This window comes from Gallus gallus, chromosome 4, assembly GCF_016699485.2.
Source record: "Gallus gallus isolate bGalGal1 chromosome 4, bGalGal1.mat.broiler.GRCg7b, whole genome shotgun sequence".
In the NCBI taxonomy this organism is placed as follows: domain Eukaryota; kingdom Metazoa; phylum Chordata; class Aves; order Galliformes; family Phasianidae; genus Gallus; species Gallus gallus.
This window is the reverse complement of record NC_052535.1, coordinates 16,463,563-16,489,671: the sequence shown is the minus strand read 5'-3', so window position 1 is coordinate 16,489,671 and position 26,109 is coordinate 16,463,563. Positions and strand designations below refer to the sequence as shown.

At 46.8% G+C, this 26,109-nt stretch overlaps 1 protein-coding gene across 4 annotated transcripts; it reads right to left on the bottom strand.

Annotated features, from left to right (window-relative positions):
- Positions 1–61: 61 nt before the first annotated feature.
- SEPTIN6 (septin 6) lies at positions 62–25,466 on the bottom strand. Of its 4 annotated transcripts, NM_001031125.3 has the most exons (11): positions 25,425–25,466; positions 21,720–21,834; positions 15,470–15,665; positions 14,163–14,349; positions 13,775–13,936; positions 9,249–9,345; positions 8,801–8,969; positions 8,185–8,317; positions 7,308–7,498; positions 5,419–5,462; positions 1,977–3,061 (listed from the first exon to the last, which is right to left on the bottom strand). In NM_001031125.3, the coding sequence occupies exons 1-10, from the start codon at positions 25,449–25,451 to the stop codon at positions 5,459–5,461; spliced, it is 1,281 nt and encodes a 426-aa protein (NP_001026296.2). In that variant the 5' UTR covers positions 25,452–25,466; the 3' UTR covers positions 1,977–3,061; positions 5,419–5,458. The 4 variants fall into 4 exon arrangements, with proteins under 4 accessions (XP_015133785.1, XP_015133787.1, NP_001026296.2 ...); XM_015278299.4 differs by lacking the exons at positions 1,977–3,061; positions 5,419–5,462 and adding an exon at positions 62–1,921; XM_015278301.4 differs by lacking the exons at positions 1,977–3,061; positions 5,419–5,462 and adding an exon at positions 62–555.
- Positions 25,467–26,109: the final 643 nt, after the last annotated feature.

Here is a 26,109-nt window from a genome sequence, read left to right as displayed (position 1 = left end):
AGACAACCCCACCGCCCAAATGAGAGCAAGGCCGCTGGGTCAGAAAGGGCACAGACACCAGTGAAAACACACAGCTCTGACTTTATTTCTGTTAAAATTAAATACTTTGTGGCTGCCAACATTGCACGTTGCACTGTGTTTCTAATTCCTTCAGCTTTGCACAGTTCCTCAAACCAACCCAACAACAGTATATTGAAAACACCCCCCAGCTCCAAACCCCATGGAAGCCCGCAACATTTATATTATTAAAGACATAATTAGGAAAAAAAAAATGCTCCTAACAATATTTGAAAATGTATTAGCTACATCATTAGTCCAAACATCACGTTTGTGTTCTCCAACCCGCGGGTAACCCACCAGCCCCCCGCTATCCTGTCACACAGATCACAGGACACCTCATTTAGATACCATGCAAGTCAGTACACAGCTTCTTTCCCCGACACTAACACTGAAATTTGTCCCCCCCGCCCCAGCCAGAGGACCCCTAACCTCTTCTAGAAGTGGCAATCTTCTCCCTCAGACCCCGTGCAGCTGGCGAAGACAGATTAAAAAAAGCTACAGAGAGAGAAAGGGGAAAAAAGAGAAAAAAAAAAACAACAGAAGATTAGCAAAAAAGAGGAAGACATTCAAAAAGCAGAGAAAAGAGATGCAACATGAAAACAGCTGACAGGAGAGGTGGAACCTCCTTCTGTGAGGTTATGTATCTCATGGCACCTTCATGGAAATCACACAAGTAAAACACTTTCTCTTTTAAAATACTTTTAATTGCATTCTAGTAAGGCAAATGGTCAGGAAGAACCACCGGTGACTTGCAGAATGGGTTAAAGAAAAAAACCTGCATTAAATGCTTCTTTTAACAGATAATCTTGAAACCACTGACTGGTTTTGGAAGGGGGCACTCAATAATAAAGAATGAAGCAAACTACTCACATTATTTTAACTTGCTTTAAAAGAAAAAACAAAACAAAACAAAACACAAGAATTGTACAGGAAATAAAACTGTATTCATAGCAAAACTGAGACAACACGCTGCAGTCAGGAGTTCTAGCTGCCTCGATTGCCCCAGAGGGAAAGGCCAGGCTGCGGCCTGTTAGCATGGGCAGCCAGCCCGCTAACACTAACTGAAGTCTGTGAGGTTTTAGCACCATCCCAAACAACACCTTCCTAGAAAAGTCCTCAGCAGTGGCTTGCATTATGTATCCTGGCTAGCTCTGACACGTGCTTATTTTTCAAAAAACTTTGGGTTAGAAGGGTTTTTGTTGGAGCTGTTTGCCAGCACACACCCTGATGTCTCAGGACATGTGGATTCACCCTGCCTGCACACAGCGCAACTGGAGGACTGGGGTCACAACTAGCAAGTCTGAAATGGAAACGCATATTAAATGCCAGCCTTTTCATAGCATTATCCAAAAATAAAAATAATAAAAATACAAGATAGATGATGTCATGGAAATGACCCCAAGTATGAAGAAAACTTTTTAATCTCTTGACTATGATAATGAAACTAAGGCGATGGTGTCGTCTTAATGTCACCAATAAATACACTTAAACCACATTGTTATTTTGCCAGCAAAAATAACTCTCACAGAACTTATTTTTACGCTTTCTGCATAGAGGGGGACTGAGAGAAAGGGGGAGCTATTAACTGTATGGAGAAAAAAAAAGAGAGAGAGAAATTAAAGCTGCAGTGTCCCAAACTCGTTAGGACTCATTTTACATTATTGAATAAAGCAATAACCACCAGTACATAGTAAGACAAGTTAACAACAAGAGTATAGCAGAGAGCAAAAGTAACACCATGGGAAGGTCACAGCTGAAATGCTGTCCCGTTTTATTAGACCCTGTGATTTAACAAGTAAATGAAGGTCCATTCCAGCCCATTGTATTCAGGGATAATTACTCAGTACAGAGCCATGGGTTACTGTAAAAGAAGGGCAAAGAAAACAAAAAACAAAAGAAGTAAATGTTAACCAGAATTCACTGTCTGATGAAGGCTTTATTTAAAAAACAAACAAACAACTCATCCAGAAATACACAGAAAGACACCTGCAGGCAAACCATAGCTGCACTTGGCCACTGGGTGAACTCCTGGCCCCAAAGAGCAAACACCTTCCCTTTTAGTGCAAATCTTGCATTAAAACAAGGCTTTTGCTGAATAGACAATATAAGAAGCAACTTGCTAACATCTGTACTCTTCTAAACAGACGTCAAAAAAAGAATTAAAGGTGATACTTTTTGCATTAAACCAAGAAATTTTTGGAATCACTGAGAAGAAAGGCAAAGAAACATCATCATCTTTCTTCACAGGCACTGGTATGTACAGCAAGGTGACCAGCTTTCCCTGAGATTGGATCCAGGATGTGCATCCAGCCCAGCACTCTGAGAAGGAGACAGGGCAGGAGATCCTTCGTGACCCCTGCAGCATTCAGAGAACACTTAGTTGCAAACCATGGATCCAAGTTTGAAAAATCCCCCAGGCTTGGGGACTGAGGTTTGGATTCAGGCCCTCACACCCGTGAGGATGTTAAGTTTGGCAAAAAAGTCCTTTAAAATGATTCGATTTGCACATGACAGCACAGCAAGGTAATGATAGGTTAGCTACTGCAAACTAAAAAAGGTGAGAGGGCAGCCAATCTCTTAAGACCACCGCTCCGGGTTGCATTTACAGTTGACCCCTGGTAGGAACGAAAAGCACACTGCTGAGCAGCTGCTGTCATCATGCAACCTCGCACAAAACAGAGGGGAGAGACAAAAAGCTGCACAACTGAGAAGTGGGGATGCTGCAAGCGCTTGGCAGCCTGCTACTGACCAGAGTAGGGAGTTATCAGCCACAAGCATCTCTCGCCAGTTCCACAGAGGCTGTTGCTGAGTTCTTCACAGAAACAACTGTAACCCAGCACAGCCAAGGGTGTGGACTGTCACTTAGAACAGACTGGTGAGCGCAGTAAGGGAGCAATGAGTAAAGGTGAGCTAACAGGCAGAATGGCATGGCTGCGTGTTAACTGAATGTGGGGGGCATTCACTTCTGGTGCGAAGGGAAAGGCTCTACAGGAAACCCGAACTGAAAATGAAAGAAAAAGGCAGATTAATGGTTTTATGGATTAATGACAAAAAAAAAAAAAAAAAAAAAAAAACATAAATATGCTTCCTAACACACACACACACACACACACACACACACACACAAACAGGAAATGTTGCTGTGTGTTAATAAAGTTTACTTTGACTACAAAACATGCTTTATGCAGACACACACACGCACACTCAGCAGTGGGACGAACCACGTTTCTTCTCTAAAACAATCCTGTCACAGTTTTGCAAGCTACAGAACTCCTCAATTGTGACTTATTTATATCCTTGCAAAACACTGGGGCCCTGCAATACTTTTTGGATCAATATTGAGAGTATTATTCTGAATTCTGAAAAAGTACCATATATACATATTTAATTTAACAAGGACAAATGCCCATTCAAAAAGGCACTGTCTGTGTTTGTATAGCAGAAACAAAGAACTTTATTTGATTCAAAGCCTAATACACAACAGTGTACAGTTACACGGACTGCCAAAAGCAATCCAGTGCCAACAGAAATCAGTAATGTTCACTCTCAATTGCACTTTAGCCGTGCTTTCATACTTAGCACCAGAATGAACACTGTTGTTCTTTGAGCTTATTTATCCACATTTAGATCCTGAAAAGCACAGAATTGGTCTTTTCATTGTATTACAGTTACTGCTGGCAGCAGAGGCATTCATTCTTCCAGACTGATCAAGTCGATTGCAGTGCAGGACCCTTGTGAAGCTCTTCTGTTAGTGGAATGCCCCATTGAAATTAAACTCAAACACCTCTCACTGACAGCATAACATGTACTTGCTATTCCACTTCTCTTGGTGGAGATAAGAGGTAAGGAATTGGATAATCAGCTTTTCCCTAATTAAGGGCAGGCCATAAGGTAGTTAGGATTCTGTCTGACAGAAAACGTAAATCCTAGGTTTGTGTGCAGGGAAAGATGGCCTAGAGGCTGAGTTGTTAGGCTGTTTTATAGTTAAATGCTGCTGTTCCAACATGTCCCGTCTCAGGGAAACCTGTGCTCAGGCTGGGGGTGCTGTCGTTCTCATACTGGATAATAGATACTGCTGCTTTGCCAAGAAGCAAGACATTCCCTTAAAAGCTTTCCCTTTCCTCTCACCAGAGAATCAACAGCAAATTAAAAAGGCTCGTTTAAAAACACTCAGCACAGCCGTAAGTAACCCACTGTCATTAGCAGTTTAGCTAATAACCGTAATGATGCCCTCCTGCCAGGCAGGTGCATTTCTTAGACATCTTTGTTTAAATTAGCCTTCCCTTTACAATAGTTGTTGACACTTCCCATTGCAGATGCTTATTTATGGCAAGGTTTGTAAACCCTTTCAGACACCCTTCTCTGTTCGACTAGCTATTTCATATCCCTACTAATGTGAAGACATAGACACTCTGGACAGACTCAGAGTGGGACACTGCTGACAGAGCTCTGCTTCAGTGGGAACCCTCTGTGCCCTGGCAAAACTCATCAGAGGCTCAGATGCTGGCCTTAATCAGAGGCAAAGTGCTCTGGCAGGCTTTCTGGCCACAGCTTGAGCACAGCTCTCTCCTTCCACTAGCCTTACCCAAACCGCACACGCTTGGCATGGCTCCCAGACATGCGTCTGCTACAAGTGAATATCCATCCAAGGGGCAGCCTGCTGGGCTATTAAAAATGTCATAGAGTGTCTTAGTCTATATTCAGAGCTTTCCGTTATCTCCTGAACACTCTGCATCTCTCGTGATTTTGGAAAATCAGCTATAGTCAATCGACAGTACTCACACACACTTTCTCTGGTGCTTTAGGATAAATGAAAACTCTAGTTTGGGCAGACTTTACCATCTGTTGGGAGTGGAGGAAATAGAAACTAGTTTTGTATCCTGCACTGTAACCAAGTTAACCCTGTGACTTGAAGGGGTGGGAGCAAAGGAAGGAGAAGAGAGGAAAGAGATTTTCAGGCTCGCAGGGCTCCACCATCACATCTCCATAGCAATTGTTGCCATAGAATCGACATGGCCTACATGATTAAAGAATCTCATTTATTTCCGAGAAAGTCAGAAAAATAGACAGAACCAGCAAACTGCTGGAAACATTTACAAGGAAGAGGACCTAATCCTTGTTTTTCCACATTTAATATATATATATTAATATATTTATATTAATATATATATTAATATGTACACTAATGTATTGACTCTCTCTGCATTTTACTTTCCAAAATTTTTTAAGAACAGTAAGGGTGAAAGCAGAAAGACAGAGATGATAACACTTAGAGGCTTCTGGACTTGCATAGGGTCTGCTTTTTCAGGAACTGTAACTGATCCCACTGTGAGGTCTATATATGTTAATGACGCTTACCAGGACAACGTGCCTCATGCACCATGCAGCCAAACAGCAGTTAACTGTAAAACAGCATACATGTAAGAACTAACAATGACGATGATGATGTAAAAATAATAAAAAGAAACCAAGCCATGATTAGTGCAAACTACCGAGTTTGGTCTAAAAGAGTAATCTGTGAAAGAAAAAGGCTAGTGCAGTGCCAGACACTATTAAACAAGACACAGTTAAGCTACTGGCTTGTGAAATTCATGGATTGTTATAGAGATTTATGATCTAAACACCAAAATGAATCATTAAGGACAACTGGAGAGGTTAGAGTAAAGAAAGCGCTACCATTTTTAACACTGTTGTTTTCCTGGAGGAGGGAGAGACAACCTAATTTCTTCCCAAGCCTGAATCAAGCGCTGATCTACCACTTGCACAGAGCTCACCCTGCCCCAGAATTAACCAACGAGGATGGTACCAGTGCATTTTCATAGGAGTATGTTTTGTGTTAGGAGTGCTTCTGAGATCAGAACCGCTTCTAGGAACAGGTATGTGACTTGGACCACGGCTACTAAGTGCTCATAGTATAGGACATGTCATCACCCTTCTTGGCATTCCTGACCTGGACTAATCTCAGCTCAGAAGTCTGCAGTCCTCAGCACGCAGACGTCTGAGAGCTGTAACCATGAAAGAAACTCAGCTGTGTACTCCTCACAGAGGCTGGGGAGAAGTCTGGCCCCAGTCAGTCTCAGGCTCCTCAGTATGAAAACACATTAAAAACCCCTGAAGGTAATTCAAAAGGGCAAATCAAAATACGCACTGGAAAAAGGAATGGACAAGCAAGAAAAGGGCAGGAGCACTAATTGCTCATTGCAAAAGAATGTTGACACTGTAGCAGTTCCAGCTCAAAACTAAAATGACTAAAACAGGATCTGATTCTGGTTATTGGGTCTTTCATCTCCTGTCTCGCTTGATTCCAAGTTTAATGGTTAAGGGTTATTTTTCCTGACAAGCAGTCCTCTCAGCTATCTGGGCACGTGCCATATTCTTTATATTAACAGCAGTTCCCCATGTACTAAAACTGCCTTGTACAGGCAGTATTTACTATGGATTTGCTTCACGGACGGGCAGAGAGGGAATTATATGACAGTGGTATAAAAAAACAGACACTTGTCTATCTGCACACTGCCCTTTGTACACATGCTAAGGTGGGACAGCCCTCCATTTCAGATTATGTACCATTTCTCATTGCTAGGTGGATTAGAAAAATTGTTTCAGCTGCACAGCTGGGTTGCTATGGAGGAACTACAGAACATTAAGGCACTGCTGATATCCCAGAGACACTGACAAGGGGCTTGAGATCCTGTCACACCATTCCCTTGCATGGGGAACCCTTCTAAACCTGTGCATTATCTCTTACTGTTTCTGGGGAGGTCAAATTTTGGTATAAGGCTGTAGAGACTACTAACACTTTCAGAGACTTATATTTTGCAGATTCAAGAGTTCAATACTATTATGTTCCCTGAATAATTTCCAAAGCTTTTTCTAAATCAAATCAAGACCCTGAAATAGGACACACTCCTCTCTGGGGTAGCGGGATACTCCTGCTAACCACACCCTAACCTTCTACTACATTAGAGACACTGACAGACCAAAGGAAGGCCAGGGAATCCCAGCAAATGCAACCAAGTTCATCCTCTTCCATGCTGTCAGCAACCAGTAAGGGAGGCTGGTATTGCGCTTGCTGCTCCTGAGGACGACATGTAGAGCTAAAATGCATCCAGCTACCACTTAGCCTTACTAGGGATTATAACTGTTTGCAAACCTTCCCCTGGTAAGGACTGGCTAGGTTAGGAAAGAGATATGAATACCCAGAAAATATTAAAAGAGAAGCAAATACCGTCAGGTTAGCAACTTACTTTTTCCTTTCCTTATCTCTTTTAAGAGTTTGTGATCCTCCAGCCTGCTGAGCCTGAGATTGGAGCAATTCAGCTGCCGTCTTCCTTTGTTTAAATGCATTAACTTCATCATCCAAAGATTTCTTCTTATCCTCCAGCTTCTTTTTTTCATCCTGATGTAACTTCTTCAGACGATCAAACTTTTCATGGAGCTAGACAGAAAAGAGAGAGGTGAACACTACCAGATACTCTGTTCACAGAAGAGAAGGGCGGAGGATTCCCATGAGATCTCAGCCCAAAAATCTCTGTTGGACTTTACATCGTTTCTTGCACCCTGACCTGACAACACATAGACAAAGGGCAGGAAAGTCTTCTTCCAAAGCAGCCTACACAACAAGAACCACTCTGGTGAGGAGGAACCAGTGCACAGACTAACAATAGAGGACTGGGAGAGTATAATCGCAAATAAATAGATAAATAAATAATCAATCCACTTCATTTTCTTACCAGAGTTGTTGGCCTTATTTCTTTTAAAATGCATTAGTGGGTTTTCATGCCCTTCCCTAGCACTAAGAAAGTTGTATGGGTATAATTTTTATATAATAAGCTGACCTCAGGGGTTCCGTTTCTCTCCTTGAATTTGAAACGCCAAAGCTGTCGGTCAGAATCAAAGTATATGGCACTTTCATGGCGCAGTAAGCTGTACAGGCAATTGCTGCAATCTAGCTTTGTCCTATAGGACAAGTACTTTAATGTACCAAGTTAAGCTTTAGTTGTTTTTTTTTGTTTGTTTTTAATATAGTCCTAAACCACACTGCAGGAAATCTGTATGGCAGCAGCAGCCTACTTGGAAGTATATCACGCATAACCACGAAGAGACAAGTACTGTAGTCCTCACCTCTTTTTCAGCCTCCTTCAGCTCTGCTTCTTTTTCCTTGACCCTCTGGACAAACATTTGCCTCATGGCCTCTTCCTTTTTTTGCAGTTCCCCCAGAAACTCGTTTCTTTTGGCCTCATAAGTTTCTTGTAAGCTAAAGAGAAAGAAAAGCCCTGTGATATAACTGAGGACAAACTCTACTTTCCCCAAGTCTCTCAAATCAGGCTTTCACCATGAATACTGCTTTCCTATCACCCATCCCTGTACGCTTGAAGTTATCTTTATCCAATCATTTCTGAGGTCTGTAAGCTATTGTACTTTCCCTATATGTTGAATGTTGGGCGATTCAGAGAGACCAGCTGGTAACAAACACTCGTTCACACCTCTGTATCTCTGCAGCACTGACATTTTTACATCTGCCATTTCACAGTCAGTCCTGCACATGCTCTCTGTGCTTTCACCTTCTCTCATTCAGCCAACACCTTTGCTGAAGTCTAGATTGATCTGACCTAGCAGGTTTTCTTGCCACACTGGCTCTTTATATGCTCTCTCGAGGACACACACATACACACAAACACTCAGTGCATCCAATGGTGCCTCCTCCCTCAAGCTCTCCTGTCTACTCCAAGGATCCCACCTGAAAGGCTTGCTGTCCGGATCAGTGTCCTTGAAACCCATCTCTTCCAGTTTACATCTCCGGTACAGCTCATAGTGGCGTGTGTGGGTCTGTTCACGAAGGTCTTCCATGTTCACACGGATCAGCATCTCCCGCAGCTTCACAAAATCACAGTGAGCTTCATTCTCCACTTTAAGAAGACATTAAAGGTAAGAGAGGGGTAGAAACAAAGGTCTCTTCTCACATTCCCCACTGGGCTACTCCTCCAATAGATTTAACAGCCCTTCTGAACAGAGGACACTGCTACTATTGGCCTGACGCAAGGATTTATTATTACAAGGAGACAAAGGATAACCTCCAAGAGAAATTACAGTCCAGCAGGTCCTTGCTGCTCTTACAAGAGCGAGTCCACTGCCTCCTGGTGGAAATGTCACCATTCATGCCATGAAATTTTCAGGTCTTGACTCACCCTGCACTGTGCCCCAAGGGTACTGACGAGCTTTCATCATTTTGTTTCCTATTTTCAACTCCTCTGTGCTTCCAATCACTGCAAATGGCAAGTGGGCCTGGAACACATTTAATGCAATCTTTGTTAGTCCCTCTCAGCTCTGGTTGACTTGATGGCACACAGAGATTAGTACAGCCACTGTGCAAGACACTCATTATGCACACGCTAATCTCTACCCAGATTAACAGGTTTCCTCCCTGCTTGCTTCGTCCCTGCACCTTATCAGCTTCTGCATACACTGTGCATGCCACGAGTTCTGCTGCTGGCTGAGCAGGGAAGGACCCTGCATTCACTTGGCTGCAGTGAGCCTACCCCGTACTGATAATGGCTGGTGCTGCCCATAGCATGTGCTGGGGCTCACCCTCGCTGCTCCTTTATCAAAACTGCATCTTTTCTCAGGTTCTGAAAAATCCTAAGGCATGTTAATGGCTTATAAAGTCATAGAATCATAGAATTACTCAGGTTGGAAAGGACTTCAAAGATCATCAAGTCCAACTGCAGCCTAACCATAGTACCCTAACAACCCTCTAATAAATCATATCTCTAAGTCCTTGTGATACTGACAGCTGTGCAGCAAGAGGACAAAAGAGGCCAAATCCAGGAATCATAACCACAAGGAGGGACCCTGAAGGCAACATAGCACGGATGGTACTACTAACTTGACTGCGTCTCACTATTCTCTTTAAGCCAGGACACACACTCCACAAGGGATAGTTGTTACCAGTACCTGACGTTTAGCTAAAAACAAGAGGAATTTGCTTGTTGTGACCCAGAAACACAGAATAGTCACTTCTGCGTAAAGAAGCTTCTTGCATTCTGTAGAGAGGTTAAGAGATTTTCCCAGTGCAAATTCAGTCAGGTTGGAATAAAACTGCTCCCAACACCTCAGCAGAGCTCACCCTTCATTCCCCAAACTCAGACAGGCAAGAAAACCCCATCTCTGCTATCTTTGCTGCATTTATCTGTTGTGCAATAACTGAGATCTCCCCCCACCTCCACTTGCTCCTGGGAACTATACAGCCTTCCGTCAAGCTGCAGAGAAGTCAAGTGCAAGGTTTCAATACTTAAAAATAAAGCTGCCAGCTCCATGCACTCACCCCTTCTGCTGAGTTCTATGCAGAGACATTTGTTAGCTAGAGCCTTTAAACTGTGCTTGGTTCTGGGCAATTAAAAATGCCTCAGGGTGCCAACGGTATGGAAGATCAGTGACTCTAGACTGTTTACAGAAATAGGTAGAGAAGTTTTAATTTCACAGGTTATCTGAAATTGCTGAGAAGTGAGTAACAGGATAAGTAAAGATTTCAGGGACGGTGTTTTCTACCTTCAGAGTATGGCTCATAGAGTCAAATAGCAAAGCTGCCTGCAAGCACTCACAAAGATAGGCACTTCAGCTTTTATTCCCTGGCCTCACAACTCTCTCATGAGGGACAAAACAGTACCAATGGGGCTTAGTGGTCAGTCTGGAGGCCGAGCACATTCTGGGCTGTAAGGAGGCCCGGAGCACCACAGCCTCTTGAGGCACCCTTCACACAGTTACTTTTACAATCGTGCTGACATGCCAGCACATGGAAGGATGCATGTCAGCACAGAGCTAGGCCTATTCTGCTAGGGGTTCACCTATCACTGTCAACTGTTTGGCTGCTGTTTCTGCTAGGGAGAAAGTGCTGGTGATTTCCTCTTTCCAAAAGTAAGTTCCAGCTCCCACCATGTGGAACAGACAGCTCACACAGTTGCACATGGCTTCATTTAACTACCAGATGTAGGGAGAATATATTCTGCAGAAATTAAATTAATTCATTCAAAATGGAAAAGCCAACCGGGAGCTGAAAGAATAGCAGAGTTCGCTTTTTATATTATGATTTAAGAATAAAACCTGGATGGGAGGAGATCCAAAGAATTTTGGAGAGTATTTTCAAGTGCTCTCTACATCTTTGAACTCGTAAACATACGCACAGTGGGATTCTCAAAAAGACCAAATTGATTTCAAGCAAAATCAGGCATCTTGTTCTGAAGATTTGTTTAATCCGACTGGTATCTAAACACTGCACTTGACACCTTTGTTCATGGATAAATACTTCTTCTGATCACAATGGCACAGATTTTATATGGACAGTTCATTGATTTCTGTCACATCAGGCTGCATTCTCTTTGTTTATTAAGTCAACTCTGAATGCAAAATACTCTGAAAAGAATTCCTCATGCATCAATATAATAACCTAAAATGCACATTAAGTAATGAGTTTGCATATTTTAAAATCTAATTTTACTTGTCATGCTAAAGATAATCAAAGCAGGTCATAAGCAAAACATTAAGTAATCAGGAGATCAGTCTCAATTTTCCCTGTAATTAAAAAAAAAAAGAAGAGGTAGCTGCTCTAGAATGTTTGCTGGTCAGCAAGAAGCACAACTTGAGCAGGAAGACTACACTTATGACCTTTTAAAGACATCGATCTGTAGCAAACAAGACAATGAAGCTTTCTGTAGAGAAGCACAAACACATAGGTGAGGGCAACTGACAGAAATTGAAGCTTCCTATTCCTCAATTTCAAGCATGATTAAAACTGGCAATTTAAGTTACAGACCTCACACATCCCATTCTGGCTCTTTTACTGCTCTCAGTCCCTCCAAAAACTCATCTCCTGACCTAAAGCATAAGTAGATTTGTTTTCTGTAAAATCAATATCTGGATACAAGTTTTCCAGGTCTGCAAAAGAGCCTTGACTTGATTCAGATTCTAGCCTGCCTTGTCCCCATAAACCTGGTGTATGGTAACTGTTAAGTCACAGGCTGAACCACTGATCGAGCACATGGGGAAAGGACTGGGTCAGCCTTGGGAGCACAGGTGAATGCAGTTCACCTGTGTGACAGGAAGGGGTGGAGCCTGGATCCACCTCTCTCAGACCCCCCCCATTTAAGGGCTCACTGCCACTATGGAAGGATCTCTGGTTGGAGATCCCTCCCTTGTAGAGTCCTACCTGCAAGCCTAGATCTTCAGAGATAGGTGAGCACTTTTCCTTTTTCTTTGAAATACCATCCTATCCATGCTGGTTCCTTTGCTGTTATAGTCCTATACTGCCCTTCCACTGTGTTAATCTTTCTAATTGTAACACCTGGCAATTGTGATTTTGCATCAGTTTAATTGAAGGATTTAAATAGTTGATCTTTCTGTCCATCAGTTGATATAACCTAGAATGCCTATGACCTGAGACAGCAATTCCCTCTCAGGAGAAGTGCCTGGAAGGAAAGATGAATAGAGGTCTCCATCCACCCTCAGAATGGCTAAAGGGAGACAACTTCTACTTTTGTCATCTTTTGGGTCTCTCCACAACATTGTACAACTATTAATGCTGGATCAAGAAAGGACACAAAACAAGCTGGCTGGACGTGCACTTCAACAGTAAAACAGCAACATTCCCTACTTGTTTTCCTGTAAAAAGCTTTCTGGAAAAATAGAAGCATGGGCAGAATGCATTTGTAGAAGCAAGCTGTCCCATGGCCCTGTCTTTAGGGAGTCACAGATAAGCAACCATGATTGCTTTAATTGCAGATGCTTTAAAACATGTTTAACTTGAGTTGTGTACTCTGTTCTTCTGAACAGGTGGTTCAGCTATGTGATCCTTGCCACAGCATCCTGGAAGTTCACTGATGGAAGAGCATCATGTAGGACAGAAATCATTGGCCTGAACGTGGTCAGAGACTGAGAAAGTACTTCAAGGAAGCATCATATACATTCTCTCTTCCTACTCTGAGAGTGAACAAAAGCAGACATTTGGAAAAGAGAGAGGCCACTGGGCACTCTGGCCCAACCTGTGTCTTTTATGACTGGATTACATATCTCTCATATCAGCAGTTAGTTGTACCTCAAATGAAGGTGTTGCTCTAACCAGCCTACTCCTCCTAGCCAACCTTTATATCTTTCACCAGTGCTGCAAGGCAAAACCAGACCAAGGACCCAGCTAAATAACAGCAGATCAATAATAAAATGGCAACTCTGTGCACAGGAGTAGCAGAGCTGGTAAGATGAAGGGGCTCCACTGCAAGGACAGCCACTGAGCAGGAGGAGGTGCCTGCAGAGGCAAGGCTTCACAGGAAACACCCATCAAGGATAGCAAAGCTGTGTGGTGTGAGAAATGCAGAGCTCACTGCAGACAGATAATACTCATCTGATTAATTCACAACACAGGACTGTCCATGCCCAGCATGGCCAGACTTTACCATCTGTCCTGCACATACCTCAACACTTATGCATTAAGACAAAGAAGGGGTTAAACTCAATCTGCTTTCTGACTAGAAAAGCCTGCCAGAGAGGCAGTAGCCTTCCTCAAGGCTCTACTAGCCTAGGATGACACTACAAAAACAGGATCCTCTGTTCTTAAGGCACAAAAAAAAAAAAAAGGAAAGTGGATTTAAGAAACATTCCAATATAGGCCACCACCCCTACAGTGACAGTACTGTTCTGAGAGAGGAGGAAGTGCTGAGTCACTTACATTCATTGTTCCATTTATCTCCGCCACCGATTCATCATCTGTTGGGAACTGGTAGATCTGCACCCCATTACTGACCAGTTCACTTGTGATTTTGATTTTAAACTTGGTCAGCTCACTTTTGGAAATGGCATCAGATTTGGCAATTATAGGAATGATGTTGACCTAGAGAGAAACAGAGATGTAAGTCCTAAGGTTTGCTCCAGGCAGTTTTTCCAAGTCTGTAATGCAACTTACAAAAACTTAAAAGCACTCAGTAAGTCTAAAGGATGCATCTGCCAACTCAGCCATAGCATAAGGGGTATGCAAGTGGGGAGACGTGCCCTGGAAAAGCAGCAGCATTTCCATCATGTGCAAGGTGACCTGCACAGTAACAGTTAAAATTGCCTACCTTGCTGTCAAGCTTCTTCATTGTTACCAAGTCCAAGGATTTCAGTGAGTGGCCTGTTGGAGCAATGAAGTACAAGCAAGCGTGGATCCGGGTGTCATGGTAATTGTGCAAGACCCTCTTTATCTTCAGTTCTTCTTGCAAGTAGGCTTCAAACTGAGCATCAATGAACTCAACAATGGGCTTGTAGCTTTGATGAAAGGAAAAAGATTTTTACATCTCACAGAGGTAAACCACCTCTACTCCTTTGCTAGCGTTTTAGAAATGAGCTGCTGCTTAGCTATTCACTTCCCAGGACCAATTCTCTGAATCTCCTCTCCTCCTCACCCATAAGAAATATAAGTTGCACCACTGACAAGAAGATTACTTCAGACTCTAGCAGCCTGCTTGACAAAAACAGTGTTGACGACTCAGCAGAGAGGAGAAACACTACTAACAGGGGCTACAGAGGCTATGGATTACTACAGACTAATTTCCTCCAGAGAAAATGGCCTCATACTTCAAAATGTGAGCACGAGAGATGCTTTTAAAAGGAAGGGTAATGCAGACTCATTGGCAGCAGCGTGTAACTCTTGCTTGCACCCAGGGAACAAATGGCTTGCTGTTACAGTCCCAGTTCCTGCAAGGTGAAAGATGGATCTCCATTCACTACTACCTTTGCCTGGTGTTTTAAGGCAGAAAAATCCTGCAACTTCCTTTCCAAGTCCATATGAAATACAGAGCCTATCAGACTTGCATTGCAAAGGACATCGGTGCACCTTAAACAAAACTAAAATGAAAATCCAATAGACCCACAGCAAAGCAAACTTCATCACGATGCCTCTGTGAAGATGTGCATTAGAGAGAACCTGGTGGAATTACGCACTCCTTCACCACCATGCTCTGCCCCTGCTCGGACATGAGGTACCAGAGATACTTCTCCAGATTACATTTCACTGATCACTCATCATGCTTCCACAAGCAAGATGGAAGAGCCCTGCCAGAAGGTGGCCAGTAAGCCAAACGGTCGCTAGACCACACTGGATGTTTGGTTGCAAGTTTGCATTCAGTACAGCACTAGGCAAAGAGCACAAAAGTGCCCTGCAGCATTTCAGCAATCCCCTCCAGATGAATTTGGGCCGGATATTGCTCTGATAGCTACAGCAGTGATGACACACCATGGCCTCTCTCCTCTTTTCTCCCTGTCCTATCCCAAAAAGATGACACGGGTAACTTGTGAGAAGGAAAGAGGAGAGCCCAACTAGGACACAAAAGGAAACCCTGCATGAGTGAACCAGGTCATGTGCCAGCCTCTCTGCCTCTTCACTTACCTGTCCTCTTTGTTGATTTGATCCCCAAAGCCCACTGTGCTTACAATAGTCAGTTTGAGGTTGACGTTGCTCTCTTGCAGGTCATAGGTACTGGATTTCAGCTGAACCCCAGGCTGTGAGTGAGATGCTGGATCACCTTCAAATTTGGTGTTGAAAAGCGTGTCCATGAGAGTGGACTTACCAAGGCCAGTTTCCCCTGTTGGAGAAAAAGAGAGTCAAAATGTTTTTTTGAATATTAACATGGCTTGCCCTTTCAGCAAGCCCTGTTAATTCAAAAACTAACAGGGGTGAAACAGTAGCAGATGAAAGCAGATCTCATGCTCCAAAGGGATCGTCTGGCAAGCAGAAAGGCAAGTACAATGGGAGGTCTGTATTCTGGGCAAATTACATTTCACAGTCTAATGGCCATTAATATCGTTAGAAAAGAGAGATGAAAAGAAAGAGTTGAAAAGACGAGGGGGAAAGCATCATTCAAATCCTGCAGATACCCATAATGCACTACAGAAGATGCTGCAAGGAGAGGAAGGGAGAAATGGGGCCCATTGCCTCTTCCTAAAATAGATGCTCCAGGTTAGTATTTCTGTAATTAGCAGCCACTAAAATAGCTTGCTTCAGTACAGAAACACTGAGTCTGTTTCTATCCTACAACACAGCAAGCTGTGCAGTTGGTTCTTGTACCCACAATATGCTGAGTTGGGGGACAGCCTTCTAGCCTGGGGAGGGGCATTTCCTCTATCTCGTTTCCATATGCCTAGGGGCTACACAACTTACACTCAAAAATCTGCTTCCAAAAGCTCTGCAGCTCTGAACTGTTATTTGGATTCCATCTATCAACAGAGAGCTGTTTCCTTATCTGGCGTGAACAGACACATCTGAGAGACCGGTCTGAAATTTGTTTTAGATACATCCCAGGGAGAACAAAACAAACTTCCACACACTCATTCCACAGGGCAGCCTCCCTTGCCACACTGACAACAGAGCCAGCTCTCCAAGTCTGCAGGATCTGCCTTTGCACTACACCTATCAGCAGGCTGTCCTGCTGCCCTGGGAGGACCACTGTGTTTTGGGGAAACAATGATTTCTGATTCTGATCTGCTCCTCTGGCTTTTGCTGTAACTTTAGCAGGCAGCTGAACACCACCCACTGCGTAGGCTGCTCCAGGCCCACCAGGGGACTGTGTCTCACTGAAGCAGCCTTCCCTCCTTCCCTAAGCCCTCAGATCCCAACCAAATCATCAGCTGCTCGTTTTCGCAGGCTTCAAGCTCAGCAATAGATCCAAAGTTGCATGAAATGTCCAATTCAATAAGGGGAAGCTCCTCCCCTTCCTCCTCCATCCAAATCTCTGTGCCTCACCCTTGCAAGCAGACAAATTCCTCTCTGTTGGCCTGAGAGGAGACTTTTCCAGCTCCAGACTCAAGCACAGGGTAGGGCAAAACTCCACCGCTCTGGGAACTGCACTCTGTCTGATTGCCAGGATTGTATATCAGTTATCTTTCCAGAAGGCAGTAAGAAAGTCAGCAGACAGCTCGAGCTGCAAAGGTGCCTGGGCAGCCAGCCAGCAGCTGGTGCCACACCATGCTAGGTGCACGACTTGGTGGCTCCTAACACTGACCTGTCTGCAGCTCCAGGGGGAGAAGAGTGAGCACCAGCAGCGTGTGTTGCTACAACCCCACCTTATTTGGGATGTAAGGGTACCACTTTCCCCCAATGGGTGCACAAAGCATGGAGCATTGCTGTGGTTTGGATAAGGATTTCAAGAGTTAACATGAGAAAGCCTGCATGACCTCACCAGGCCTTTCTCAGGGATTCCAGGAAAACAGCAGTGTAAAAAAAAAAAAAAAAACAGACAGACATTAAACAGCTTGAGAAGGCAGCAGCGTTTCCAGAGCTCCTGCCAAGGGTTCCTGCCTGGGCGGGCAGGACGGAGCACCAAGCCAGCTGCATAGATCCCCAGCGGGCTCCTGGGGACAAGAGAGCTGCTCCTGCCCTGCACTCCATCCCACAAGCAGGAGCCCCACACCCAGCCCTGTGGCTGCTGACAGCATGACAGAGGAGCAGCATCACAGAGCGGGGCTGGGAACTGCCTTCCGATACGTGAGGTCCATGTGAATGGTAGGCAAAACACACTGAAAACTGCCCCTTATTTCTGCCTTCCTCCTCCTTTAAGGTGCAAAGCATCCATCTGAGGACAAGACCAGTGTTCAGATACATCTCCAGCCTCCCAGTTATTGCCTACTTGAAACCAATTTCACATCTGGATTTCAGCAGCAGCAGTGCAGAAGAGATGGAGGCAAATGCTGAAGACAGAATACGTCTTTATATTCCATCTCCTGCATGCTACACAGGGCAGCAAAGGCGACTTTAAATTCATGATGAAGTTTTCCTTTAGAAAGGGGAAGATCTAAACTGCTAAGACATGATTCCAGAGGCAACAGTTTCCCACCCAAACACCTACAACTCCATGCATACAAAGCAGAACGCCTAGCCATCACCACAGCCAGGTCAGCATGCGTGTTCTGGCAACGTACAAAGCAGCCTCTGCACTGTGTCCCCTGCTGCCCCAGAACGACTCAGCCACAGGAACCATGGCATTGGCTCTAACAGCGTGATGCGAGATGGTATCGGGCTGACTGAAGTGCTCTGCCATGTGAAATGTGACCAGAACAGTGCTACTCTGAAGGGCAAACTGACAGAACAGAGCATTTCTGAGTCTCCCAGGAGTTTCTGCCCAAAACAGAGGCAGCTCCCTGCTGGCTGGGAGATGTAACCGCTGCCAAGTGCTGCTTGGAAGGATGGGAGTCCAGATGGAACAGATGGGCTGATGAAAAGGACAAGACGGCTGCACTCACTCCAGCCAGCAGCGCGGGAATCTTCTCCAAAAACCACAAATGATGAATGGGGATTAAGGGAGGCAAAATTACTGTGGAAAAAGCAGCAGTGTATGCAAATCAAGCAAGAGGCGTCCTTGGCAGTGAGATTATTGCCTGATGTCAGGCTTAGATCTGATCTCCAAAACTGTACTTAAGCATTATGCAACCTTGCAGCGGTCTGCTCTCTGGGCTGGCAAAGTGCTGAGGACAGACAAGGTAGGAATAGTGACCTTTATTGTTAACTCTGCGCCAAAAAGCTCTGACAGCCATTGAAACCCAGTAGCATTGTGCCTTTCAGCATGGGGCAGATTTTAGGGCAGCCAAGCTCTGGACGTGGGGCACCACCACTGCCAAAGCACCCTGCAAGCTAAACACCACAGCTGCAAAAGCCGAACCTCTTTGTCCTCTTTGAGTCTGGTATTTTGATCTGCTTTCCCCCAGCACGTGTAAGGTGAACCAACAGCTGCCTGCTGCCCCTCCACCTCCAGGATTCAGAGCCCCCGTTGTGTCACCCTCAGCCCACTCTCCAGGAGCACAGAAGAGCTCTCAGAGCACTCAGCTGCTCAAAAGCATGGGGCGTTTGAACCCCTGCAGACTCCTTTCAAGAGAGAGCAACACTTGCTCTTCCCCAGATTGACAACCACGGCTCCAGATATCAAATAATGCCATCTTAAAGAAAACGTCTATGTGTGCACAGCCCTTTCATGTGAAGAAACGGAAGCTAATCCAATGTAGCAGGTTTGTCAGGACGAGCCCTGAGGCAGCGCAGCCTGATAAGGCTGTCTCTCATGGAGAGCAGAAAATAGTTCTTCTCATCTGACAGGCGGAACGGTGAGGCAAAGCCAGGCTGTCCGGGGCAGGGGGTGGAACACAGGTCCACAAATGATGCTGAAGAGCTACAGAGGCCCTGCAGCCTTCCATCTGTGTTGCTGCAGCATGGACCTGTGGCTCCTCAGCTGGAGAAACCCTGTACTCAGCTGGTTGCACTACTGACCACAAAACCAGGCACTTGGCAACCTCCAAGATTCCATCTCATCACAGAGAGCTGCTGCTGGAGAGCAGATGGCAGTTCTGCACGAGGAAACCAGTGCACAGCCCTCTTTCCCCCAGCCAGGGAGCGCTCCCACATCTCCACGCTCCTTTGGAGACCCAGCACGGGGCTGAACTTACTGCATGGTGAAATAGTCTGGCTGGGGTGGTAATTCCAGCACAAACTGAATGCTGGGAAGTAATAAGCCAGAAACCATTGGGTCCAGTTTGGGAGCTACTGAATATGCAAAGGAAAGAAAGAGAAAAACAGGAATAATTCTTTGTGAGAGTCCTCAGAGTTGTAGCACACCCCTGGGAAACGAGAAGGTAATTTCCACAGCAAAACAGTGGTTTCTCATTGCACTGAGTAGGCTGCTTAGGACAAATCCTTTGCAAATCCTGGGAGGGAGGAAGGGAGAAACTCCTGCTTACAGTGTGATGCTAGTCTAATACAGCTATCATCTGGCCAAAACTGAGAAAGTTTAACAAATGAAAACTGCAGCTTGTTGTTTCCCTCTCCTTCCACCATCTCACTGAGCAGCGCAGCCAGCACAGAATATCTTGGCCATCAAAGACTTCCCCAGCCTTTGTACTGAACTAACACAATGAACATTTCGGCACAGAAGCTTCAGGAAGAAAATGTCTGTACTGAGGAATATCAGAGAAACCATCCACAACCCCGGACTTCTTCTGAGAGCTTTGCTCGGTTACTCTATCTTTGGCTCTCGTCTGACAGAGGAGACAGCTTTCAGCAGGAGAACAGCTAAAAATTGCTCTAATCTGGATGCTCTGCTGAGAGCCATTTCTGCAGCTTTCCTTGGCTCCTCCAGCAGGAGCTGGAGGAATCAGTGGCTCGGCTCCAGCATGGTGCAGAGTAAAGCTGTCACTGGATTTTTCTTCCGACAAACACCACACACTGCTGAAAAGTGGGGAGTACCGAAGTGCCTTTCTGTCGCGTTCAGCAGCCTATGTCATCAGTTCACCTGTTTGCTGTTTTGTTGGCCTCGGGCCTCATTTGCTTTCTGCTCTTCCAGTTCTTCACCCCGGACTCCTGCTGCACAGGTGAGACCCAACAGCCTAAATGACAGATGGATTCTGGGACCATTTTTTTTTCTTTCTAAGAGTTTAACTTTGTTACCACAAAGTTCAAAGAGGCTCTGCTAAGCCATGTTAAAGTAGGAGTTTGTCAACTAAACATTTGCAAATCTTTTTCTAAGGGAGTTTATTACATTTTTCTACATAATAAACTCCCTTCTTTATTTCAGGCTTAACCATGTCTGTGTTGCTACTATTCATAAAAGATTGACATTAATAACTAATGCATATTGATCTTGGCAGGTCCTTGTTATTCAGAGGGACAAGCAATTACTGCATTCCAGTGCCGTTCTGCAAAGAGGAAAGCAGAGGTGTTCAACTGCTTTCCACACATCAAGGGGAACCTTTAACCACAGGAGCCATCCGCTGCACCTATAACTTGTAGAAAAACAAACAGCAGCTCCATGTGTGCAAAAGGAAATACTGTCAAACTTCAGGTGCTGGGACACAAGAGTTTCACGAGGTCACATCTCTTTCCCATACAGTACAAACCACCTACTGACTCAGCCTGACAGTGACCTCTACTTGTCAGCAAAGTTTACCATCTCACAGGAATGCCCTTGTCAGGGAAGGTTTTCCTCTCAGCTCCATTTAGCAGGGCTCTCTCCACACTTCACTCATCTCAGACTTAACCCTGCTCTGGGCACACAGGACCCTGTCCCGGGTTGGCACCCTATGCCAGATCTCTCACAGAGCAGGACAGGCAGCCTCCGTGTGGGTGTGGGGCTGATCCCAGCTGAGACATGTAACACACGGCAGCACAGACAAACACATCACAAGCCACAGTGTGGCCAGGCACTATTTTAATTCAAGTATGTACTGAAGGGAGGGGGAAAAAAAAAACAAAACAGCTTTTAGTGCTCTAAGAGGAACACGACTGGTATTTTGTTAAAATAATTATAATAATAATTCAATATCTAACCACACAAGACCTCTGAACAAAGTTCTCCAGCATGAGTACCTATTTGCTTTTAGAAATATGAAATTGAATCATACCAGGCAAATAAAGATCATAATAAAAGCGTGGGATTTTAGGCATTTTATTCCTATGGTTCACTGCTTGGTAGAAAGCCACACTCCATAACCCCAGCAGAGATTTCCCAGGGCACCAGTAAATCACGTTACTTAAAACAGACAGAATAAAGGGATGGAAGTTTAAATCAAAGCTACTTTGTTAACTCTATAACTTGTAAGCTACACTCAGCTGCAGAGAAGCCCTTTTCAGCAACAGAACTTCCCCAGATGGAAATACTCACCCACACACAGGATGTTGAAACAAAACCCATGATTAACTGACTTATTAACCAGCTGGTCAGGCAAACTGTCAAATCCTACATGTCCAGAAAGGGGGACAGTACGACAGCCTTCACCCTGAAATGCAAGGAAAAATACACAATTGGTGTCATTTTCATGCAAAATACACTTCTTTCTCCATGCCTTGAAGACCCCCCAAGCACAGCCAACTACAGTCTGTACACAGATTTGCACACACACTGTAAATCTTGCCTGTGCACGCTGCCCTTCTCCGAAACAAACCCGAACAGCACACATATAACACCCCATCTGACTTATACGAGATGGTAGCCATGTCAGAAAAGTATTGAACTGTGCAAAGCACTCAATACTCAAACATGATGGCCAAAAGAGAGGTGGAAAAACAGTTGCTTCCTGAGAAATTATTGAGAGACTCAAGTCTCACCTTAAGCTGAATGCAAAAATAATCCCCACGGCAAAGGAAGGTATTAATGATGCCTCCTCAGACAAGCCTATTACAATTCACATTACAGCTTTGATTACAGAAACGAGCTAGCAACAATGAGGAAATCTGTACCTCCATCTGGTATCCGAACAGCCCAAACACGGCCTCTGCACAGCTCGCTGCTGCAGCTCACAGCAACACAGAATGCAGCCTTTGAGCTGCCAAACGCAGCGGTACCCTCCCCTCAGGCTGCAAGCCCGAGCCTGTTCAGATTCATAGAATGGCCATGAGCACCAGGAGACCTGAAGAGTGCTGAAGGAAGCACAAGGGGGATGTCTGCAAGGCCAGGCAGTGCCACAACCCGGAAATCTACGCGTGCTGCATGCTCCCCTCCTGCAGCCTCCAGAAAGGTGTTTCTCTCTCCAGATCAAAAGCTTTTTTAATAACCTATTCAGGAGCCAAACATAGAGAATTCCCCTCCAGCCGTTTAGGCACATCATCAGCTCACGAGAGACACTACAGCCATAAGGCAGCTGTTCATAGGGGTATAATTCTCAATTTATTCCTTCAAAACCCTGCTTTAACGTAAATAAGCCTGTTTGTAGGGACAAGTATGCTGTTTTTCTTTGCTAACTACACCGGTGTTTCAGGCTAGGAAAACGTCTCCAGGGACTGCATTACTCCAGCAGGCTGTCAAAGCACCATTCCTTGTGTAGCTGCTGGTTTGCTGCTGCAGTTTCATTCCCCCAAATGTGAAGATCCAAATAGAATTCAGCCATTAACTGTATCTACAGCCCTGCAATGTGTAAGTATGTTTCCCCACAGCCATATTTTGTGTATCAGCCCGATTCTTCCTGCTAAGACGTTCACCCAGCACCAGCACCATGCCTCCAGACCTTCCTGAGCAGCTTCCACCCAAACAACGACACAGCGCTGGAACACGTGTGGGGCTGTTCCCTCCCCAGGGAGTGCACTGCCCCAGAGAAAGAGAAACGGGAGGACAGGGCCCACAGACAGCATCCTTCCTGCGGATGGAGAGCCAGCACGGGTATCTGTAAGGCACAGCCCTCAGCCTGCATGCTGGAAGATGGTCTGAACGCTGCTCTCTCCAGGAAGCGTGGGTGGGTGTGTGGGCTCTCATTAAGAACAAATCTTCTCCACAGCCCTAAATATAAGCACGATCCAGATGGAAAAGAAAAATAAACAGTCAAAGTTAAACTACTCTGGCTCGGAGGAGGCATTTACCCTGCGAGTCATTTCCTGTGCACTCCTCATCACCTGTGGTTTTATCATGCAGTTACACCACGTTTCACATTTGTCTCAGGCCAGGAAATGAGCGCTGCAAAACGCGATTCTTGGTTGCAGCAGCTGAGCCACCATGTCAAACACAGAGCCATGTGGCACACGCAGCTCTAGTAGCCCCAACCCAAAGCCTGCAAGGCCAGGACGTCGCAAGAGCCAGTGTACTAGAAGCAGGTTTGGAGATGTCACTGCTGCCCATGCCCCACTGAGTATCAGATGGATGGCCAAGAGCCCTTGCACCTCCTCTGGCTTCGAGCTGGCACGGCTGTGCAGCAAAGGCGGGCGGTGGGAAGGCAGTGTGAGCGCTGGCACTGCCCCAAGATGCCCGACACTGTGTTTTCCCCACACATGCAGAACGACCTCCGAGGAGAATAGGCTGTTGTTGCTGAGGAAGCAGCAAAGCGTGTTTGCCACAAACAAGATTAAAAGAACAAAAACAGCAACATGTGCTCTTGCTGCACTGCCAGGCAGGGCTATCTCAGAGCAAAAGTAAAGGTTGGCCTCGTGAAGAAGTTGTTTCATTTCTCCGTCTCTGGAGGATTTTCATACCTTTTCTGAGGGCTCCTCCACACCACAGACACCACTGCCCCAACTCCTACAGAGAAGTACCAGAATGATATAGAAAATGCAGAGATGCTATAACAATTTACCCCAAGCCTAACAGCGCTGCACATTAAATAGGAGTTTACACAAAGGGCGTAAGGCTCAGACTGCAGCTGTCTCAATCTTTACAGGGCCCTCAGGATGAATGGCCATGAGAGCGGCACCCCATCCCTCCTAACCCTCCTGCACCAGTGGAGTCCCACACTACGGCTCCCAGGCAGGACGGAGAGACCTGCCTTGAGGCCAAGCTGCCCATGGAGCCCCACCACCACCGCAGTGCTCAGCGTGGCTGCTGCTGCCTCTGCTGAGAGCCAGGCTGGGAATTCCTGCACTGCAGCGGGGCTGCCCACACCAGGAGGCAAACAGCACATCCCGAAGCCAGGAGGCCCCGCAGCCCGCTGCCCACACCGCAGCTTTTCAGATCGCATTTAAACAAGAACAGCATCGGATCCCTTCCCCTGACGTCGGCGTTGTGGCATCCTCTTCCCCAAACTGCATTTGGCTCCAATTCAACAGCAAATTAGAGCAACGCTCGTACCAATTCGTTCTCGCTTGTTCAAGTCTGCAATTCTCTTTTGCAATTATCCAGCAGACAGCAATGACACTCTCCATGAAACAAACGCAATGCACGAACGTCAAGCGCAGGTAAAGACTTTGCATTTCTTCCCCTCACTCAGCTGATAACAGACAAGCAGGACGAACACAAAGGGAGAGCAAAAGAGAGTGGGAGCAATGGGTCGCAACCAGCCAGCCGCCAAAGGGCCGAGCACCGCCCGCTCTCAGGCCCACTGCAGCACCCCTGCACTCCAGGGCTTCCGAAAACTGCCGTTCCGACCGCTCTTGGTTCCATTTCTTGGCGCCCGTGCCAAAGGGCCGCGGACCACCGGGCGGTCCGGGTCAGCTCCCGGGAGCGGTGTCCCCCGGCGATGCCGGCACACGGACCTGCCCCGCCGCCCGGGGAAGCCGCACGGCCGGACGCCGCTCCCCCCACCCCGCACCGCGGTGCGGCACAAGACGCGGCGCAGCCCCCCGGGGCTTCCTGCGGGCGGGGGCACAGCTCCGCGGGACGAGGCCTCCCCGTCGGCCCACGGCCCCTGCCCCGCGCGCACACGCACGCACACACACACACACACGCACACGCGTGCGCGCGCAGTCGGACGCTCTCCCGCACGCGGACTCTGCGGAACCCCGCGGCGTTCCCCGCGCCCCCGCGGGAGGGCCCTCCGCAGCCGTACGGGCGGGCGCTGCGCGGGACCGCGGCGAGCGCCGCTCCCCTCACGGGAACCCCGAAGCCCCCGCGGGCCGCCCCGCGGGCCGCCCGGTGCCCGCGGCCCTGCCCGGCCCGACCCGCTCTCACCTGCCGCGCCACCTCGGCCGCCGCCATCGCTGCGAGCCCGCCACAGGGCCCGCCCCGCCCGGCCGGGCGGGCGGCTCCGGACGCGCCCACCGCGCCGCCTCACGGGGGGGAGAAACCGCCTCGTCGCTCCACGCCGCGAGCCCCGCCCGCGCCGCGACCCCGCGCCGCTCCGCCGCCGCTTTCTTGCCCGGCGCCGCCGTTCCCGGCGCCGCCATTGCGCTGCGGCAGGCGCGAGGTTACGGTCACCCCCTGCGACCGCTGGCGGTGGTGCGGACCGGGCTGCGGGCGGGGCCGGGCGGAGGGCAGCGGCGCCTGGGGAACGCTGTTAGGGCCGATGAAGGCAGGGGTGTCGACGCTCCCCGTGCTGGTTTTTGAGAGTAAGGCCGGTTATCCGCAGCGTGCTGTGCTGGAGGACAGGGATGAGGAGCGGAACAACTCCCACAGCTCAGGAGGAAACAGTGAGCGACCTGCTGCTCCAGCTGGGCTGCCACACGTCCCGGGGCTGCGGGGGATCCACCGCAGGGTGCTGAGTGAGCTGGTGGAAGCGATTGCCAAGTTGCTTACACCATCTACCAGCGGTCCTGGTCAGCCGGGGAGCGCGCAGGCTGCTGTAGACTGCTAATGTGACACCGCTCCACAAGGAGGGTCAGAGGGTGCTTGTGGGGAACTGCAGGCCTGTCAGCCT

Excerpts from the sequence above, each read along its gene's own strand:
- SEPTIN6 (XM_015278299.4), bottom strand. The coding sequence starts at position 25,451 with ATGGCGGCGGCCGAGGTGGCGCGGCAG. Across the intron at positions 8,970-9,248 it reads CCCTTGGGGCACAGTGCAGG|TGGAGAATGAAGCTCACTGT; the intron begins GTGAGTCAAGAC and ends GTCTTCTTAAAG. Across the intron at positions 1,922-7,307 it reads AGAGATAAGGAAAGGAAAAA|TAACCCATGGCTCTGTACTG; the intron begins GTAAGTTGCTAA and ends CTTCTTTTACAG.